The sequence below is a fragment of the Argopecten irradians genome, chromosome 14 (assembly GCF_041381155.1).
Source record: "Argopecten irradians isolate NY chromosome 14, Ai_NY, whole genome shotgun sequence".
Classification (NCBI taxonomy): Eukaryota; Metazoa; Mollusca; class Bivalvia; order Pectinida; family Pectinidae; genus Argopecten; species Argopecten irradians.
Window position 1 is genome coordinate 8,665,238 of NC_091147.1, and position 22,064 is coordinate 8,687,301.

At 35.1% G+C, this 22,064-nt stretch overlaps 1 protein-coding gene across 1 annotated transcript in view; it reads left to right on the forward strand.

Annotated features, from left to right (window-relative positions):
- The window catches only part of LOC138307289 (dedicator of cytokinesis protein 9-like), a 74,647-nt gene that overhangs the window by 14,312 nt on the left and 38,271 nt on the right, over window positions 1–22,064 (forward strand). The window contains exons 11-24 of the mRNA XM_069247942.1: window positions 32–124; window positions 838–1,016; window positions 1,361–1,448; window positions 4,768–4,854; window positions 5,388–5,480; window positions 6,327–6,389; window positions 6,869–6,925; window positions 11,105–11,220; window positions 11,615–11,684; window positions 12,007–12,210; window positions 12,539–12,685; window positions 12,985–13,068; window positions 14,785–14,893; window positions 19,735–19,749. Coding sequence (XP_069104043.1) covers window positions 32–124; window positions 838–1,016; window positions 1,361–1,448; window positions 4,768–4,854; window positions 5,388–5,480; window positions 6,327–6,389; window positions 6,869–6,925; window positions 11,105–11,220; window positions 11,615–11,684; window positions 12,007–12,210; window positions 12,539–12,685; window positions 12,985–13,068; window positions 14,785–14,893; window positions 19,735–19,749 — 1,405 coding nt within the window. The remainder of the gene's footprint in view (window positions 1–31; window positions 125–837; window positions 1,017–1,360; window positions 1,449–4,767; window positions 4,855–5,387; window positions 5,481–6,326; window positions 6,390–6,868; window positions 6,926–11,104; window positions 11,221–11,614; window positions 11,685–12,006; window positions 12,211–12,538; window positions 12,686–12,984; window positions 13,069–14,784; window positions 14,894–19,734; window positions 19,750–22,064) is intronic.

The window sequence follows — 22,064 nt, forward strand, 5'->3', positions numbered from 1 at the left end:
GACTGTTAAACTTTGATATTTTCTCCATCAGTGTATCTACGCGCGGCCAGAGGTTGGAGTTTACACGACAGTATCCAGCACCGCAGTCCTACACCATCAAACCATGCCTGACTTCTTAGAAGAGGTATAGACAATTTTTTAATACATTCTATCTGTATGTAATCTCTTACAACTTTATAATACAGGATTAATTTGCATATGAATTTGCATTATAAGTTGATTTTAAATCCCAATCTGTTCTGATGTTTTGTACATTGAGAGATTTATTGGCACTGGCTGTTCAATCCATTATCTTTGCATAGATTAAATTCTTTGTTATGTTTTGTACAATAATAGGAGCTTAGCTTGTTATTCTTGTTGATTCACTTACAGTAAACCAACTTATTTTTATTACAACTTGATTTCATGTTTTCATATAAAATGACTTTGACACAGAGAATTAATTTCGTGATTAAGAACCATTTGGTTCCGCATTACCTGTGAACATTTCTGTGGTTGTTAATTTTCATGATATTTTATCGTTCATTAAATATGCGAAGTTTAATTGCACATAAATATAAGATGGTTTACTGTACTTAGTTTGCATGGTAGCCTTGACAATTACAGAAGCTGACACTGAACTTACATTTCTTATATTCTGATGTTGCTCTGTAATACAGAGTTATTTCCCCTTGTGTATTGGTTTTAGTATCGTCCAATGATTTTTTCTTTACATCAATGATAGACAATTCCTGAAAAGTTTAAAACACTCAGTACAGCTTGCAGAGTAACGTCATGTATTTTATTCGGTAAATTTATTCAGCATCTGATATTGAGTTGATTTTCTGTTGACTCCAGATGAAGATTGCCCTACCTATACAGCTAACAGACAGACATCATCTACTATTCCGATTCTACCATGTCAGCTGTGAAGGGTCCAAATCTTCTATCAGATCGTCCAACACCTCACAGAAAAAGAAAGATAGCATTGAAACCCCTGTGGGGTATGCTTGTTGTCCCATCCTGTCCAGTGGAAGGTAAATATGTTCAGTGATTCAAGAATATTTGTTGTTTTCATGAGTCCATTCAGTCATTGGCGATGACTGGGTGTTTAAGATATCCCAACATTACCACAAGCCATCCACCTCTGGGTCGCGAGGTAGAATACCAGATGGACCAAATTCAATTACTAACCGCTTGTTGATGGCTTTTCTGGGGGCACTCTGGCTTGCCTCCACCTTGTACACCTGACACATCATTAAATGATCCTGACTGTTAATAGAATGCTAAACCAAACATTGATCTTCATCAATCTTAACTATTTATCCCTCCATTTTGTTAATCCCATTCTGCTATGTACAACATGATATGTCTGTTACAGAGTGGCTGTAGGTGACCAGAATCTACCTGTCACAGTGAATCTACCCCCTGGATATCTATCTCACGAGCTGTTAGGGGGTACCAGAGGGGTAAGTCTGATGTTAGGGGGTACCAGAGGGGTAAGTCTGCTGTAAGGGGGTACCGAGGGGTAAGTCTGATGTAGGGGTACCAGAGGGGTAAGTCTGATGTTAGGGGGTACCAGAGGGGTAATTCTGATGTAAGGGGGTACCAGAGGGGTAAGTCTGATGTAAGGGGGTACCATAAGTGCAAATCTGATGTTAGTGGTACCAGAAGGATAAGTCTGATGTTAGGGGGTACCAGAAGGGTAAGTCTGATGTTAGGGGGTAGAGGGTAAGTCTGATTTGGGGTACAGAGGGTAAGTCTGTATCTGATGTTAGGGGTACCAGAGGGTAGTCTGATGGGTACCAGAGGGGTAAGTCTGATGTTAGGGGGTACCAGAGGGGTAAGTCTGATGTTAGGGGGTACCAGAGGGGTAAGTCTGATGTTAGGGGGTACCAGAGGGGTAAGTCTGATGTTAGGGGGTACCAGAGGGGTAAGTCTGATGTTAGGGGGGTACCAGAGGGGTAGAGTCTGATGTTAGGGGGTACAGAGGGTAAGTCTGATGTTAGGGGTACCAGAGGGGTAAGTCTGATGTTAGGGGGTACCAGAAGGGGTAAGTCTGATGTTAGGGGGTAGCAGAGGGTAAGTCTGATGTTAGGGGTACCAGAGGGTAAGTCTGTGTTAGGGGTACCAGAGGGGTAAGTCTGATGTTAGGGGGTAGCAGAGGGTAAGTCTGATGTTAGGGGGTACCAGAGGGGTAAGTCTGATGTTAGGGGTACCAGAGGGTAAGTCTGTGTTAGGGGGTACCAGAGGGGTAAGTCTGATGTTAGGGGGTACCAGAGGGGTAAGTCTGATGTTAGGGGGTACCAGAGGGGTAAGTCTGATGTTAGGGGGTACCAGAGGGGTAAGTCTGATGTTAGGGGGTACAGAGGGTAAGTCTGATGTTAGGGGTAGCAGAGGGGTAAGTCTGATGTTAGGGGGTACCAGAGGGGTAAGTCTGATGTTAGGGGTACCAGAGGGGTAAGTCTGATGTTAGGGGGTACCAGAGGGTAAGTCTGATGTTAGGGTACCAGAGGGGTAAGTCTGATGTTAGGAGGTACCAGAGGGTAAGTCTGATGTTAGGGGTACCAGAGGGGTAAGTCTGATGTTAGGGGGTACCAGAGGGTAAGTCTGATGTTAGGGGTACCAGAGGGGTAAGTCTGATGTTAGGGGGTACCAGAGGGGTAAGTCTGATGTTAGGGGTACCAGAGGGTAAGTCTGATGTTAGGGGGTACGAGAGGGGTAAGTCTGATGTTAGAGGGTACCAGAGGGGTAAGTCTGATGTTAGGGGGTACCAGAGGGGTAATCTGATGTTAGGGTGTACCAGAGGGTAAGTCTGATGTTAGGGTGTACCAGAAGGTGAGTCTGATGTTAGGGGTAACAGAGGGGTAAGTCTGATGTTAGGGGGTACCAGAGGGGTAAGTCTGATGTTAGGGGGTACCAGAGGGGTAAGTCTGATGTTAGGGTGTACCAGAGGGGTAAGTCTGATGTTAGGGGGTACCAGAGGGGTAAGTCTGATGTTAGGGGGTACCAGAGGGGTAAGTCTGATGTTAGGGGGTACCAGAGGGGTAAGTCTGATGTTAGGGGGTACCAGAGGGGTAAGTCTGATGTTAGGGGGTACCAGAGGGGTAAGTCTGATGTTAGGGGGTACCAGAGGGGTAAGTCTGATGTTAGGGGGTACCAGAGGGGTAAGTCTGATGTTAGGGGGTACCAGAGGGGTAAGTCTGATGTTAGGGGGTACCAGAGGGGTAAGTCTGATGTAAGGGGGTACCAGAGGGGTAAGTCTGATGTTAGGGGGTACCAGAGGGGTAAGTCTGATGTTAGGGGGTACAGAGGGGTAAGTCTGATATTAGGGGGTAGCAGAGGGGTAAGTCTGATGTTAGGGGGTAGAGAGGGGTAAGTCTGATGTTAGGGGGTATGAGAGGGGTAAGTCTGATGTTAGGGGGTAGCAGAGGGGTAAGTCTGATGTTAGGGGGTACCAGAGGGGTAAGTCTGATGTTAGGGGGTACCAGAGGGGTAAGTCTGATGTTAGGGGGTACCAGAGGGGTAAGTCTGATGTTAGGGGGTACCAGAGGGGTAAGTCTGATGTTAGGGGGTACCAGAGGGGTAAGTCTGATGTTAGGGGGTACCAGAGGGGTAAGTCTGATGTTAGGGGGTAGCAGAGGGGTAAGTCTGATGTTAGGGGGTACCAGAGGGGTAAGTCTGATGTTAGGGGGTACCAGAGGGGTAAGTCTGATGTTAGGGGGTAGCAGAGGGGTAAGTCTGATGTTAGGGGGGTACCATAAGGGCAAATCTGATGTCAGTGGTACCAGAAGGATAAGTCTGATGTTAGGGGGTACCAGAAGGGTAAGTCTGATGTTAGGAGGTACCAGAGGGGTAAGTCTGATGTTAGGGGGTACCAGAGAGGGATAAGTCTGATATTTGGGGGTAGCAAAGGGGTAAGTCTGATGTTAGGGGGTACCAGAGGGGTAAGTCTGATGTAAGGGGGTACCATAAGGGCAAATCTGATGTTAGTGGTACCAGAAGGATAAGTCTGATGTTAGGGGGTACCAGAAGGGTAAGTCTGATGTTAGGAGGTACCAGAGGGGTAAGTCTGATGTTAGGGGGTACCAGAGGGGTAAGTCTGATGTTAGGGGGTACCAGAGGGGTAAGTCTGATGTTAGGGTGTACCAGAGGGGTAAGTCTGATGTTAGGGGGTACCAGAGGGGTAAGTCTGATGTTAGGGGGTACCAGAGGGGTAAGTCTGATGTTAGGGGGTACCAGAGGGGTAAGTCTGATGTTAGGGGGTACCAGAGGGGTAAGTCTGATGTTAGGGGGTACCAGAGGGATCTGATGTTAGGGGGTACCAGAATGGTAAGTCTGATGTTAGAGGGTACCAGAGGGGTAAGTCAGATGTTAGGGGGTACCAGAGGGATAAGTCTGATGTTAGGGGGTACCAGAGGGGTAAGTCTGATGTTAGGGGGAACCAGAGGGGTAAGTCTGATGTTAGGGTGTACCAGAGGGGTAAGTCTGATGTTAGAGGTACCATAGGGGAAAGTCTATCAATGTTCTTGTACAGTGAGGTTAGCTGGAAACTTGATTGTTGTGAAATTATTCAACCACAGAGACAGACGGACTAAGTGATAATAAATTGATAAATCTAAATTGTCATGAAAAGTTTGTGTTGAAATGAGTTGGTTAAAAGCACATGGTATGAATGTTGAAGTTACAAAGAAATGCATGTATACAGAACTTGTATACATTCTTCTTAGATTAACCTGTGTTATATACTCTCCTATTGTAATGTATTGATACTTAATTTTCTTTCAGTCATCTGGTCCTGATTTAAAGTTTGTTGATGGTGGGAAAGGCATCTTTAAGATTAAGCTTCACATCATGTCCACGGTTTATACAAAGGTAAGACGGTGGGGAGGGAATCTTTAACGCTGAACATTCATAATAGACTGCCCCAGTCTTTGTAACAGAAGAGTTCAAATTTGACTTCAGGGGTTGATAAGATTATATGAAGGAAAGACCAAAAGACTGATGGCGAACCTGTACACAATTGTACATATGCTCTGGAATTATCAGTCTGGTCTGATATGAAACTTACAAAACATCATCAGTCTGTACAACATTTCACATAGAATCTTGACTTCATTACCCAGGGTTCAACTTGATTTGTGCTCTTCTCTGAAGAGAGTTCTTCTCAGAAGACTTTCTAGCACATGGATGGAGCTTTCAGAAGAAGAATAGCTGCAAATCAAGTGAACAGAAGTTAAATTCTAGAAGTACGATGTAGGAAAGGGCAAAATGAGTCCAGCTCTTGGGTATTGTACTGTCATTCGTTAACAAATTAGCAGATATTTTCATTGATGTACAGTTTTGTTTTCCTAATTGATGTAAATAATACAAAAACTTACTAAATTGACTGTTTTTTGTTATTTCAGGACCAGCATCTTCATAACTTCTTCTATCATTGTCAGAAGATGGAGAACTCATTATCTACTGGGGTTGACCATGAAAGTCTTAACAAACTGAAGGTGAGGGCAAAATATTGGTCATTTAATTAGGTCACAGTGACCCTAACTGGGAGTTGGGTTTAGACAAAGAGTGAATAGTTAAAGACAATTTTTATTGATGAGTATTTTAGATTTCATCTAACCTAAAAAGTATAGAAAGTATCTATTACTAATTCATAATGGCTATTGGCCTAATTCAGCAATATCCTTTGATTCATCTGTTCAGTAAATTAAAGCTTTTCTAGAAACACAAACAGGAAATGTTTATATTTTTTTGAGATTTTCTTTTCAGTAGATTTAAGACTTTGGATGTTGAAACTTTCTGAGGACATTGATATAAATGAACTTATTTTCTTATTTTATATCGACCAACATTACCACAAAATCAATTAATTATAATTAATTAATGCTGAATCTTAGAAGACTTTTGCATTGAAATATTGCCTTGTATAAAAATAAAGAAAAAAGTTTCAAATAATTTGGGATCACTGATTAAAAAAAATTAATGTTAAAAATACTGGACAATTTAGTTTGTTTGTCTAAAGAAGCTTAATTGTTTGGTCCTAGCAACGACGAATTGAAAATTGAGAGATAAATTTGGCAGTTATAGACAAGGTTACCGAGCTAAGAAATATTATTGTTAAAATTATAGAATGCAGGTCCGGGTCAAAAGACTATACGATCTAAAAAAAAAAAAAAAGAAAAAATGTTGGACAAAATTCAGTTAATTTTAAATAAATTCTCGAGTCCTTGAAGGACATGACACAATGTTGAGTGGTAGTTGGGTGTGTTTTGTATACAGTCCGTTGTATGGTATGTTAGTCTGTGACACCGTATGTGAGATAAATATTGACCATATGTGTGTAGATCGTGTGGCAAACTCGACGGGAAGTAGAAAACGAGGATACCTACTTGTTAAACAACGTCAAGGTATAAATGTACTCGGACACGCTCAAATTAACGGTGCTTCAAGGAAAATTAATTGCTTCACTGAAAAATTTTTACTTTATGATCAATTATCATTATAATAACAAAACATAATATTTTCAAAAATTCTAGTTTTGAAAAGCAGGATTTAGATGTAAAGATTTATTTTTAGCTGGATATATTTACTTAATAATTTAATATTCAAGATTGGTGTTTTTACTTGAATCTCACAGAAATGAGTTGGGAAAAAAATTTGAGTGAAAATTAATCACAGTAAATTTTGAATGTTTGGAAAATTATATTAAAGAGCATCAAGAAATGAACAAATGAATATTTAAAGTACGATTCATTAACATCTAAAAATTTCTTATTTTCAATTTTGTATCAAATTGTAAAATAATAAGTTTGGATCTTTGACCTTTGTATTTTGACCTTTGACTTGTAAATGCTGATCTCTGACATTTGACCTATATATATGATAGATGATCTGCAAGCCAGCGAAGGACCTTGAGGAAACCTTCTTATTAAACTCAGTTAAGGTATAATTTAGGAGGGTTAACGAGGGGGGAGACACTCGCTCAGCTTTACACCAAACACAAATAGAACTTTCTTCACTTCTGTCACAGCTACACAGCATTTAGTATCGTAGACAAAGTAAAATATTCCAAAAGGTTGAATAATTTCCAAGTAATTTTTTGCATATTTTTAATATTTCAAAAAAAGGATAAAAACTTATTAAAACTATTGTGTTTTTGTAACCTTTCCTTTTCACAAACATAGCTTTTAACTTGATTTTCTATTTTTCACACTAATATTTCTGAATTTTAAAAAAATCACAGGATGAAAATATGATTTAATTTCATAGATGTTATTTTTAGATTTTCATTACTTTTTAGAGACACAGACTGTAGTATAATCACATCATTCATTCTCCAACACACACTTTTGTTCCTTCCCCACTTTCCTCCCTCATATACCCCAGACCACCCCCATCTTCACCCCTCATTCCCCACCTGTGTCTCCCCCCCTGGACAGCCCCACATTATGTTTGAAATGCCTTCCAGAATTAGCTTACACTCATACTTCCTTTGTCGTGTGTCATGTTGGTATTTTGTCTTGATATGTTGGTATTGATCAGTGTTTTCAACATTTCCCGGCAAAAAAGAAAAATTATAAAAAGTGAAAAGTTTCACAATCAAGCTGACAATACTGCAACATCTTACTCTTATTGATTAGAAGCAAGATGATAGTTTTGAAAGATTTGTTATCTTAAAAATAAAGCTAAACCTACAAAGTAGAATAAATATGGTATGACCAATTGCAATATCATTACGAATTTTCTGAAAAAAATTATCCAAAGTTCAAATTACCCGAATGTCTGAAAAAATATGAAATACTGTATATGTTTTGATATTGATACAAAGCAAGTTGTTGAAGTAATTCTTTTTGTAGATGTTGGAAACACGATCAATGCCAGACCACTTACTAACACTCTAAAGTTTCTACTGTTTATTTATTATAGGCAGATAACTGTTTATATCTGTTTATTAAGCATTCCAAGATTTACGGATATATATCAACAAGAATGTATATTGTAAATAAAACATATATTGGATATTATATACAGTAACAATTGTAAAAAGATCATTGTATTTAACCCTAAAAGAATTTGTTATTATGTATAGTGCCCAGAAGTTAGATATAATTATATACATTCTGTATTGTGTAGTATAGTGAATATTGTTGGAGACATGACCTGGTTTACTATATATAGGTCATCATGATATATAAGTGACCTAGTTTTACTGTATATAGGTCACAGTTTGTGTGTTTTGTTGTAAATCTGTATAAAATAGTTTTATATAAATAGGTGATATATAGGTATGTCATTGGTAAACAAAATATACCATGTCTGTATGAGGGATGACCTAGTTTTACTATATATAGGTCACAGTTTCTCTATTTTGTTGTCTATTTAAGTTGGTTTTATACCCCGGTGATATGTAGGTATGTCATTGGTTTTTTGTCTGTATGACGAGTAGACAATGTATTGTGATCTATGCTGTTAAGAGTTATTAATTATAAAGGAAGGGGAGGTTACTCTATCTTTATTTCAAACATAGTTATCTTCTCCTGATAGATATGTCTTAATTTTTATCATGATTTTGAGTAAGAGAATCATATTGTTTATACTCAAAATCAAAATGGCATTTCTCTCACAAAGAATTGTTGTAACAATTTTCAAAGAAGTAGGTAATTTTGCATTATAATAAGACCGAAATTTTCTTCGCTGAAAGGATATTATATGTAGCATAGATGCTGTGGGTTAAAAATTGGTTGAGAACAATTTGTCATAGTTCACAGTTAAAAAATATACTCAATGGTATGCATAGCTTAAAAAGATATTAGCTGCATATTATTGTAACTCTGGTCAGCCTCTATGTTACAGGGACAATATAGTGAAAAGAGTGCATTGAAAGTTACGTTTATATCGGTAATATATCAGTTTTAATGAAGGTTGGAGTAGCTTGTATCACTGTGACCTGTCTGCAAATGTCTACTGTGATTAGTTTGTGCAATGCCAAGAGCTTGCTTTGCCGCCATTTTAAATTGGTGGTAGCTAGTTTGTAGATCAAACCTAAACCCGCACCAGTACACCTTATGTCTAGAGCTACTTAAATTACTCTTTGTGACACAAAGAAACAGATTGTGTCTAAAAAGTAACTTTCTCTAATAAAATAAGCAAGAACAGGGTGGCTGTTTGTTGCTTTTGTGTACCTTAATGGAACCTGGCTTGGTTTTGGGTATAGCTTACACATTCTACCTGCTTAATGATATACCAGGTAGCTATAGGATAAGGAATTTCAATGATATCAGTTAAAGGTATAAACAATATTGTTGAAGGTCAATATTCTTTTTACTTTTCACAAGGGATGTGTGGAACAATAGTTTTATGTAACATTTTGTTCCATGGTAATAAGGCAGAATTAATTCCACTGAATTGTCCCCTATAACTTTTAAACTATTGTTGAACGATAAAGTAAACACACAGCAGCATTAAGGAAAGGAAGGTTATGATACTAATGCTATGGTTGAGGATTCATTCTCTGATTGGGTGTAATGGTTGGGTGTAATGGCAGGCTGTTTTGGTGAAGGATTTCATGGCTTGCTCTAACAGGAAAACAAATGCTGCAAACATCAAAACACTTTCTTTATTATAAGCATGGTTGGTTACATGTGGTAAACTTGATTGTGATTGGTCAGAAATTACTGGAGGCGGAGTCTATCCTGTAGTTGTATCATTGGCTATCATTGCTTATGACCACACCCACTTCCTTTGTCCTCAGAGAGTCATTATAATAATTATCTTCTCCATCAACAGTTTTATCACTATAAATCATCTCATGTACAGTATGCCAAAAGATGTCATGGGTAATTGTCTGAATATTAATAGTTAAGATGGCAATATAAATTATCAGCTCTATTATTGTATCAAAGTGAACCAATTCGTTCACATTTGTTCTTTTGTTAAATGAGATATTTTCAGCATTCTTATATGTTTGCAGATAATGGGTTTTATGTTATTTTTCTTCACAAGTAAGGCCTTGCATTCCATTTCTTTTACTTTGGTATGAATAGAAAAAGTCAAAACTTTGAATATAGATAAAAAAAACGTAAATTAGGTGACCAATGTTTAATTCATCATACAAGTGTATATCTTACATGTAATTATTTATATGGATGAAATAAATGCTGGCCTGAAATATACTGTAAACCAACTTATTTTCATGTGTGATTAAATTTTATGCATATGGCTAAAAAATCTGTGTAGAAATGTTTCAAATATAGGTAAAGTAGAACCATAGATGTCTAGACCTCGAAAATAAGATGTGTGATAATGCAAAATAAGTCACCACAAAAGCAAGTTGGTTTACAGTAGTTAGGCTGTGTATACATGGTATGTATAACTGGGCCTAGTTTCACAAATATTCTTTTACTTAAAGGAGTTCCTTAACTTTAAATTTTCCATAGGAAAGCTGTACTGGAGTTAAGGAGCCTGTAATGCTGTGCTAAGTCTATGGAGAATTCTAGGTTTGGGGATCCCTTATTTAAGGAATGTTCGTGAAACTGGGCCCAGCTCTTATTGCAAATCACTGTGTTTTGTGAAAATAGTTATTTTGTTAATATATTTTAGTACATGTAGATTTATGCGATTATATTAATTGACATTTTCAACTTACACTTTTTTATTTCTAGCCATTTTTATATGTTATGAGGTTAAAAATCTCTTTATTTCATATGTAGTCGATTGCATCAAAATCAAAAAGTTAAAAAAACAAGTGATTTGCACAGTATTCTTATTGAAGCAAAAAAAAAGTATGTAATCCAGAAAACAGAAAAACAGAGGTAATAAGTTTTATTTATTCACCTTTGATAGTATCAAATAGTTGAATAACTATTGTTAAGACGTTTTGTCTGATTCTACAGTAAATTAGTTTCATTCTTTTGCCTTTTGCAAGAAATCTATTGAGAAGAATACCATCATCATTACGTGATATTTGTTTGATAAATTTACTAAGCTGTAATAGTTTTTCAGAAAGGTTTTACTGTCATCATGGAACAACAGTAATAATCTATAAGGCCTTATACAGGGATTCTAAAGTAAACACTCTGTGCATGGATATCGTAATTCTAGGATCTTGGTTTGTCGCTTTCAGTCTCTCCACGCCTCAGATGTCAGTACATATGTAAAATTCCTGCCTACCATCCTAAACCAGCTGTTTTCCCTATTGTCCAAGACCGAGTGTGAAGATGTGGCGGTCAATGTGGTCAAGTAAGTGACTTTTTATCTCTGACACTGTGGTCAAGTAAGTGACTTTGTGTCTCTGACACTGGACATAGGCTAGCCAGACTGGCCAGCTTTTGATAAACATTTCTCAGCTGAGTGCTAATACTAGATTTTATTTCATGATTTGAAGTTTGGTTTAGATAATGAGTATTTAACTTTTTTTCGCAGAATTGATAATAATGATTTTAAGTCATCATCAGGAGAGTTGATGATTCTTTATATCTTTTTTTAACACAGTTCTCTCTGTGCATAAGATCAAATGAGCCTTGGTGACAAAGTCATGAAGGTGGATTTCAATGGCCACTAATACTATATCTATGGCTGGTCAAAACCCACATAAGGGAAGTTGTGATCAAATGATATTTGATTTACATTACAGAGTGTTGGTACATATTGTGTCTGAAGTAAATACAGCTGAGAGAATCAAGACATTGAGAAACTATGTCAAAGTAAGTCTAGATATTATTTGTCTGTATAGATATAGATATATTGGCGATGCTAAGAAATGGCAATGACTTTCTTGAGGTCCCTGGTATGGTGACATCTGTCCCCTCCTGACCCACTTAGTTATGGAGGTGGGGACATGTATGTCTTTCTGAACATTCTTTGATTTTAATGCAATTTTTTTATTAAAAATTATCGAGGAAGAGAGAAAAAAATGTTTCGGAATTAATTTCTATTTATGCAATTTAGTACCCAAAGCTGTCATCACAATTATACATATTTGACCTTTAAACTTTGAAAATTTGACCTGTGAACTTTGTCTTGTAGTATGTGTTCAAACCTGGACATGTTCCCCGCGGCAGTAAACAGAGGACTGTCCATGAAGAGCTGGCCAAGAACTTGACCCAGATTCTCCAGCCGTCCATGGCTGACCATTTAGTGGTCACTAAGTTCTTACAACACTCATGGTTCTTCTTCGAAACCCTCATCAAAAGTATGACCACTTACCTGGTAGATTCTGACAGAATTAAGGTAGGTAGTAGGTGTCGTAACCATCAACAGAGCCATAACCGCTCATAAAAAGAGGAAATTTTCGTAAAAAAAGATTATGATTTTTTACAAAACAAAGGATAATCGTGTCATCAAGGTCATGACCTCTAATAAAAACAAAGGAAAATATGGTCATCAAGGTCATGACCTCTATTAAAACTAAATTGAAATAGTCATTATGGTCATGATTTTTGCTAGAATCATTATAAAGGATAAACAGTCGTAAGTAAATTATGTTACTAAATTGATTAAAGGTTTCAGCATGTATAATGCTAAATATGGTTAAAGCAATAACTTTGATTATGAGTAGATGCCGAGAAATGAGCGGTTCAGTGGTGACTACCAATTCCGTATTGAGAGACTGCTCCAGACTCTTGCACCTAACATCACACAGCGACACAGAGAGATGCCACGGGAAACCAAGACTGCTAACCTCAGTCTGGCAAACTTTGTCAAGGTAAACAAATTCTCACTTACCCTAATCATCAGTCTCAAATACCTGCTAAATTGCAGATTTTGTCCCAATATGTATTTTTCAGATCCAAATTAAATTTTTAAATCCATAATGAATATTTTGTATATTAAACATATTCTTGAATTATCTTCACTTTGAAGTTATTTTGTTGCGCACAAACTGATTTATGTTTGCTATTGGTGAACTGCACTTTTTGTAGATATTTCCTTTATATAATAACTTGTAACTAAAATAATTAACAAATCATAAGTGAATACATCCCACAGCCCTGATTGTTACAGATGTGTTTCACTCTGATGGACCGGGGTTTTGTGTTCAGACTCATCAGCAGCTACCTGGAGAACTTTGGTCCCGGAGATTCCAAGGTAACCATCATTACAGAGTAATCAAACAATTAGTACAGATTAAGACTTGTTGTGGATGTTTAATTTGAGAGATTTGATTCAAAACGGCATGTTATTGATAACAAAATGAATTTGGCATTTTTTTATCCCCCGCGAAACGCGTTTGCGGAGGATATTGATTTGGGCTCTGTCCGTCCGTGCGTCCGTGCGTCCGTCCGTCCGTGCGTCCGTCCGTCCGTCCGAGTATCGTTTCCGGGCTATAACTCCTAAACCGTTCAACTTGGCTACACGAAACTTTCTGTACATGATAGGCTAGTGCTCTAGTTGTGCCTTTTGCTAATGGGAACCTTTCATTTTCGATACTTTTTCTGTTACCATGGAAACTTGTTCAAAAATACCATATTATTAAAGTTTCCTTTCTATTCCGGGCTATAACTCGAAAACCGTTCAACTTGGCTACACGAAACTTACTGTACATGTTAGGCTAGTGCTCTAGTTGTGTCTTTTTCTAATGGGAACCTTCCATTTTCCATACTTTTTCTGTTACCATGGAAACTTATTAAAAAATACCATATTATTAAAGTTTCCTTTCTATTCCGGGCTATAACTCGAAAACCGTTCATCTTGGCTACACGAAACTTTCTGTACATGTTAGGCTAGTGCTCTAGTTGTGCCTTTTGCTAATGGGAACCTTTCATTTTCGATACTTCTTCTGTTACCATGGAAACTTATTCAAAAATACCATATTATTAAAGTTTCCTTTCTATTCCGGGCTATAACTCGAAAACCGTTCAATTTGGCTACACGAAACTTTCTGTACATGTTAGGCTAGTGCTCTAGTTGTGCCTTTTTCTAATGGGAACCTTCCATTTTCAATACTTTTTCTGTTACCATGGAAATTTATCAAAAAATACCATATTATTAAAGTTTCCTTTCTATTCCGGGCTATAATCGAAAACCATTCAACTTGGCTACACGAAACTTTCTGTACATGTTAGGCTAGTGCTCTAGTTGTGCCTTTTGCTAATGGGAACCTTTCATTTTCGATACTTTTTCTGTTACTATGGCTGTATACCTGATTCAACAATTGCAGCCCCGCTCTACTTGAACTATACTCCATTTTTCTTTAGCTCAACTTCCTTTTTCCTGTTTTTTTCATACACATAAGTCTCCACAATCAAACTTACTTCAGCTTTGATATCTCCATTTGCGGGGGATCTGAATGACTATGTCCTTGTTTTCTTTATTAAAAGTGTGAAAAGTGTCCAATAATTACCCTCAGTTGAATCTCTTGTTTAATGCGTATGATATTCCTCAGACAAAACAGGAATGCAAGTTTGATTGTCAGATATAGTCTGTAGCTGAAATGTCTCTATTTCAATTGAATCTTTTGTTTAAAGTTTGATTTTCAGATATAGTCTGTAGCTAAAATGTCTCTATTTCAGTTGAATCTTTTGTTTAAAGTTTGATTTTCAGATATAGTCTGTAGCTAAAATGTCTCTATTTCAGTAGACTCTATTGTTTAAAGTTTGATTTTCAGATATAGTCTGTAGCTGAAATGTCTCTATTTTAATTGAACCTTTTGTTTAAAGTTTGATTTTCAAATATAGTCTGTAGTTGAAATATCTCTATTTCAATTGAATCTCTTTTTTTAAATTTGATTTTCAGATATAGTCTGTAACAGAAATGTCTTAATTTCAGTTGAATCTGTATTTAAATGTATATGATATTCTTCAGACACTACAGGAGTGCAAGTTTGATTTCCTACGGACAGTCTGTAGCCATGAACACTATGTTCCCTTGTCTCTACCTCTGATGAGGAAAGGAATGATCAAAACATTCAAAGGTGAGTTATCTCCCTTACTAGGAAATCTTCTACCTATCTCAACTGTAAGCTAAATTAACATTTGAATTTGAACCAAGCCCTCCTCTGAAGTTAAGATTTTAGACGCTTTAATAGCAAACTCTCCTGTGTGTAATTTTGGATTTTTAGTTAACCTTGAAATGGCCTACTTTGTTCTGTAACTTTGAAATGGCCTTTTTATTCTGTTAGCTGTCAATTGCCAGCTTGAGGGCACTCAATGCTTTTTCAACAAAATGAATGCACATTGAAGTTTTTGTTCAAATACTAATCAAGGCCTTCAGCTCTGCATTTTATTATAATCCATCTAAACAAGGCTTTAAAACCCCAAATTGTTCAGTTGATAAAACCTAGTTTTTACACATAATTTTCATTGAAAAGATGACAGACAGCTCTGAGTGAGTGGGTTAGTATTTATATATGATATAGTTATATTTAAGGAATTTGAATTGACAAAAAAGAACCGTCTTGACTTGTTAACTATTTAAGATATTTAATGCTATATATTCCCATAATCAATCTGCTTTCTCTCTGACTTGTGCTGAAATTAAACTATAATTTCAATACTTATGGCTGAGGGAGCTGCATGTCCGTCAATAGTAATTTTGGATTATGGTTTCTAAAACAATTACTATTATATATGTTTGATATAAATATGTACTTCACAGTCTGTATAAACATATTACAACACTGTCATAATTGCATTGACTTTATACAATTTGTTTATCATCATTAATTTATAGATGTTCTAATAATTATTATGAATTAATTATATATATTGAATATTTGCATGATACTAGGCCTGTATCAAACACCGAAGATTGAATTTCTCTTCATTCTTGACTAATTCTGGTATTTGATAAGTATATCGTAGTATATATATTTATGTATAAATAATTTTAAATTTTCTTGGTGAATTATATTTTCACTGACAAAATTGTATATGTATATCACTGCTTTTAGACTATGATTTTCAATGTGGAACTGAACATCAGTTAAGTAATTAATAATGAAAAGTCCTCAAGAGTTAACTCCCCTTCAGGATTATTCCCCTTACAAAAGAAAAATAAAAGACTGATGCTGCCTCATTCTTTACCCAAAAATCAAAACAAAACAAAATGTTTTTATTGAGCTATTTCATTAATTAACTATAGAGGGAAAACCCCCTAATGTTTTCTATGATGTTGATGAAGTATTATTAAAGTATGATCTTAACAATCTTTTTTAGATTGATATATATCCTAATACAAATATTGTACACTAAACACTTAAAAAAACAGGAAAGAAAAAATCAGCAGATTTTAACGCTATTCAACTGTTGTGTAATGATTCCAATAAGCCCATCGTCTATATAACGACAAGGCAGACAGTTGTAACGTATCTGATTATTTTACCATATTAGAGATTTATTTTATCGTATTTGTTCCATGCCATTCTTTGCACAGACATCAAACTTGAAGGTAAACAGGTCACTTTAAATCTTTCTGTAGAAGAGCGACATGTTGCATGGAGTGGTGTAAATCCTGCACTTAATAAATGGAATAATACTTTCCCTCTGCTTGTGTGGATTGAACTCGCAATTCAGTGATAATTTTTCTATGCTTTTTAGACCCTAACTATAATGCTTTATAATATTTTATGGTATTTTAATGGATTTTGTGTATTTAATGTGTTTTCTTTTCTTTGCTTGAAATGTTAATATCTGCATTCACATTTAAACCACAGTATTCTCAGGTACCATTAATAACCAAATTTGCTTGGTATTTGCAATTGGATATATACACGAAAAAGTTTCATATGTATTCCCATTACCACAGATACCATACCATCAATATTAAATTAGTGAAATTTCTGAAACCCAATTTCAAATCTATTATGCTTATGCCTTTATAAATAATAGTTTGTTTTACATGGATGACGTCATATTATATCTATAGAAAATATACTTCAGCAAAATTAAATCTGTTTTAGCATGGGTCTTGACCTAGCCCTGTTCTCTTCTTAATCTATTTCTGGTCGTGACCTTGACCTTGTCTCATTCATATTCTGTAGCATGTCTGTTCATGTCAGCCCATGTGACGATTTACATTTCAGATCAGAATCCCACATTGCCCACCAATGAGCTGGGTCCTGGTAATGATTATGTTGAAGTTATAACAGTTTTTGTTAGATGGTTGACTCGTACTATAAAATCACACAAAGGTTTTAGTGCTACAGTACTTTCAGTACTTTGATTTCGTTAAGTTTGTGACACTAGTTATGCCTACTCATGGTAGAACTGTCTTTTATAATCCAGTTGCTTTCCTTTAAAAAAAAAGCAATATGTGGGGCAAGTGTGTGTATATAAAACGAAAATGTTTCCATAAACAGGGATGAATATGAGATATGAATGCGTTCATACATCTCTGCCTTCAATGTAAGATGTTTTGTTTGTATCCCTTATCAGAACTTTTTTTCAAGAATATTGTTATAAAATATATAAACTTTATTTATTTTACATCTATTGCAAAACAAGTTATATAACTTATACAAATCACTTTTGATGGCCTTGATGAAAGCGTGCGAGGGGTCTTATCGTGGGAGGAAACCAGAGTGCCTGGAGAAAACCCACTTGATCGGGCAGGTGACCCCTAACCTTGTCATGTTCGTATATTGTTGTGTGAAATTAGACTAAAATAAATGTAGGTAGCACTACATTCAAATGAATTTCCCTTAAACTAATCACATCAGTAACCATAGGTAATGGCACTTTTTCCAAACTAGGCATTGGGGAATTTTTCCAGGATAATCGTTTAATTTTAGGTGTCAACTTGATGGGATTAAAATCTCTTACATCTGCAATTGTCAGTTTGAAAAAAATTCTGAAATTTTAACAATATGCAAAATGCTTTTGATTAATGCAGCACAATCTTTTTCTCTGATTAACCAAAACTTTCGAGGTCTTTCTCATTTATACCAAAATGTAAATAATTATGTAAACAGAGAAATACACAAGCAGAAATGTATATATATACCTGGTATATATCTCAATATATCATAATTCTAAGGAAATTGAATGATTATAGGTAAACATTTGAGAAAGACAATTTATCTGATGACTGAACTAGGAAGGCATATAGATTAGCAATAGTGTTTGTTGTTCATTGACCTAGCCACAAGCTGCTACAATGGAATTGTAAACTTTGCCTCAGAACCAAAAGATTTTTAATTAATGATTGTCATTTGCTTCATTGGTTTGGATAGTTTACCTGCATGTATGCTATATTAATAAAACATTTGTGTGACCCAGATGGCTAATATCGCCTAGGTATGAAGAACTTTTTTTCTTACATTTTTCTTTGTATTTGTCAAATAGAAGTAAAATATAGCTAGGTTGTATATAATGTTTATCTGACAATTTATAGAAATCTTAAACCATTTATCAAACTAGCTGTTACACTTTGTCCAATTTACAGCTACTGTCATGTCCACGCGAATCACCAAATTTGATCAACTTTAGTAGTCTAGGTCCTAGTTTAGTTTAGATTTATTGCCATAATATTTTATTAAAGATGCTCCACTGCTGACAAGCTGTATCTTTCACTATCAAATACAGGAGCACGCGATTTAGTATTTTTCTTCAGTTACAAAAGTTATTTACTTTACACCATTACCACCATTGAAAAGTTTGAGCTTCTAATTTTATTTCAAGATAAAAATATTAAAAATAATTAATTGCATTCCGAAAAAATTCTGTGGCACTATATCCTATATGGATTGAAGTACTGATTGCGCATGCACCAAAGGCGAAATAAATTAAAATAATATTGTTTTTTGTGTTAATTAGACATATATATATATATACATGATTAATCACCAATTATAGTTTAATGATGAATATCCGTCTGCTGTAGAGCATCTTTAATCAAGAAGCAAAATTTACAAAAATCAAAAGTTTCTGTGCAAACATTTAAAAATGTCTATACTTTTGTTGCAAAATTATGCAAAATTGAATATTTTATGCTCCCAAGAATAAAAGAGTTGTAGCCCTTTGTTTATGTACATCGTCAGTAAAGAGGACAATGACTTGCTTACAGTGCTTTTTAATATTTCTTTAACATTTATTGCCAACAAAGGAATAGCTTCTAACTTTGGCTATTAATTTATCTATTAATGCAAAATTTAAAGGTTTGAATGACCAAATGAAATTAAAAAGATATTTCTTTTGTACCTACAGGTCAATGTTTCTGATTTTCAGACTAACATACAGCTGAAAGGAAATATTGACAAATTAATGAGTTAAAATTTCATTTAATTCCATAATTCCCTTATTTTTTTCAGTGCTGAAATGCAATCTGACTATTTACAGCAAGTTTTCTTTATTTTGTTTATTTTTTTTCTGATTTGATTTGAAACTAATTTGGGATTAATTGGTTTGAAATAACAAATTGAATTATTATTTTGACAAAGTCTATAATAGTTTGATCTGTCACTCAATAAAAAAAGACTTATGGATTACAACCATACAACCTGCTACTTTACTTACTATGGGGCATGTTATTATTTCAATGTTGAATGTGAACTTTAAACATTTATTATAGGGTTGTCAGAAATGATCAGAAAAAATGCTGAATAATAAAACATCCAATCAAATTCAATGTGTTAAAGGGTAAAGGTGAAATGTTACAAGACTAATAGTTTGAGGTCAACAGTTTTGAGTGTTAATCTTGTATGAATATGCATGAGATTCTAAAAGTTAATTATACAGACAGTTGTAACGTATCTGATTATTTTACCATATTAGAGATTTATTTTATCGTATTTGTTCCATGCCATTCTTTGCACAGACATCAAACTTGAAGGTAAACAGGTCACTTTAAATCTTTCTGTAGAAGAGCGACATGTTGCATGGAGTGGTGTAAATCCTGCACTTAATAAATGGAATAATACTTTCCCTCTGCTTGTGTGGATTGAACTCGCAATTCAGTGATAATTTTTCTATGCTTTTTAGACCCTAACTATAATGCTTTATAATATTTTATGGTATTTTAATGGATTTTGTGTATTTAATGTGTTTTCTTTTCTTTGCTTGAAATGTTAATATCTGCATTCACATTTAAACCACAGTATTCTCAGGTACCATTAATAACCAAATTTGCTTGGTATTTGCAATTGGATATATACACGAAAAAGTTTCATATGTATTCCCATTACCACAGATACCATACCATCAATATTAAATCAGTTAAATTTCTGAAACCCAATTTCAAATTTATTATGCTTATGCCTTTATAAATAATAGTTTGTTTTACATGGATGACGTCATATTATATCTATAGAAAATATACTTCAGCAAAATTAAATCTGTTTTAGCATGGGTCTTGACCTAGCCCTGTTCTCTTCTTAATCTATTTCTGGTCGTGACCTTGACCTTGTCTCATTCATATTCTGTAGCATGTCTGTTCATGTCAGCCCATGTGACGATTTACATTTCAGATCAGAATCCCACATTACCCACCAATGAGCTGGGTCCTGGTAATGATTATGTTGAAGTTATAACAGTTTTTGTTAGATGGTTGACTCGTACTATAAAATCACACAAAGGTTTTAGTGCTACAGTACTTTCAGTACTTTGATTTCGTTAAGTTTGTGACACTAGTTATGCCTACTCATGGTAGAACTGTCTTTTATAATCCAGTTGCTTTCCTTTAAAAAAAAAGCAATATGTGGGGCAAGTGTGTGTATATAAAACTAAAATGTTTCTATAAACAGGGATGAATATGAGATATGAATGCGTTCATACATCTCTGCCTTCGATGTAAGATGTTTTGTTTGTATCCCTTATCAGAACTTTTTTTCAAGAATATTGTTATAAAATATATAAACTTTATTTATTTTACATCTATTGCAAAACAAGTTATATAACTTATACAAATCACTTTTGATGGCCTTGATGAAAGCGTGCGAGGGGTCTTATCGTGGGAGGAAACCAGAGTGCCTGGAGAAAACCCACTTGATCGGGCAGGTGACCCCTAACCTTGTCATGTTCGTATATTGTTGTGTGAAATTAGACTAAAATAAATGTAGGTAGCACTACATTCAAATGAATTTCCCTTAAACTAATCACATCAGTAACCATAGGTAATGGCACTTTTTCCAAACTAGGCGTTGGGGAATTTTTCCAGGATAATCGTTTAATTTTAGGTGTCAACTTGATGGGATTAAAATCTCTTACATCTGCAATTGTCAGTTTGAAAAAAATTCTGAAATTTTAACAATATGCAAAATGCTTTTGATTAATGCAGCACAATCTTTTTCTCTGATTAACCAAAACTTTCGAGGTCTTTCTCATTTACACCAAAATGTAAATAATTATGTAAACAGAGAAATGCACAAGCAGAAATGTATATATATACCTGGTATATATCTCAATATATCATAATTCTAAGGAAATTGAATGATTATAGGTAAACATTTGAGAAAGACAATTTATCTGATGACTGAACTAGGAAGGCATATAGATTAGCAATAGTGTTTGTTGTTCATTGACCTAGCCACAAGCTGCTACAATGGAATTGTAAACTTTGCCTCAGAACCAAAAGATTTTTAATTAATGATTGTCATTTGCTTCATTGGTTTGGATAGTTTACCTGCATGTATGCTATATTAATAAAACATTTGTGTGACCCAGATGGCTAATATCGCCTAGGTACGAAGACGTTTTTTTCTTACATTTTTCTTTGTATTTGTCAAATAGAAGTAAAATATAGCTAGGTTGTATATAATGTTTATCTGACAATTTATAGAAATCTTAAACCATTTATCAAACTAGCTGTTACACTTTGTCCAATTTACAGCTACTGTCATGTCCACGCGAATCACCAAATTTGATCAACTTTAGTAGTCTAGGTCCTAGTTTAGTTTAGATTTATTGCCATAATATTTTATTAAAGATGCTCCACTGCTGACAAGCTGTATCTTTTCACTATCAAATACAGGAGCACACGATTTAGTATTTTTCTTCAGTTACAAAAGTTACTTACTTTACACCATTACCACCATTGAAAAGTTTGAGCTTCTAATTTTATTTCAAGATAAAAATATTAAAAATAATTAATTGCATTCCGAAAAAATTCTGTGGCACTATATCCTATATGGATTGAAGTACTGATTGCGC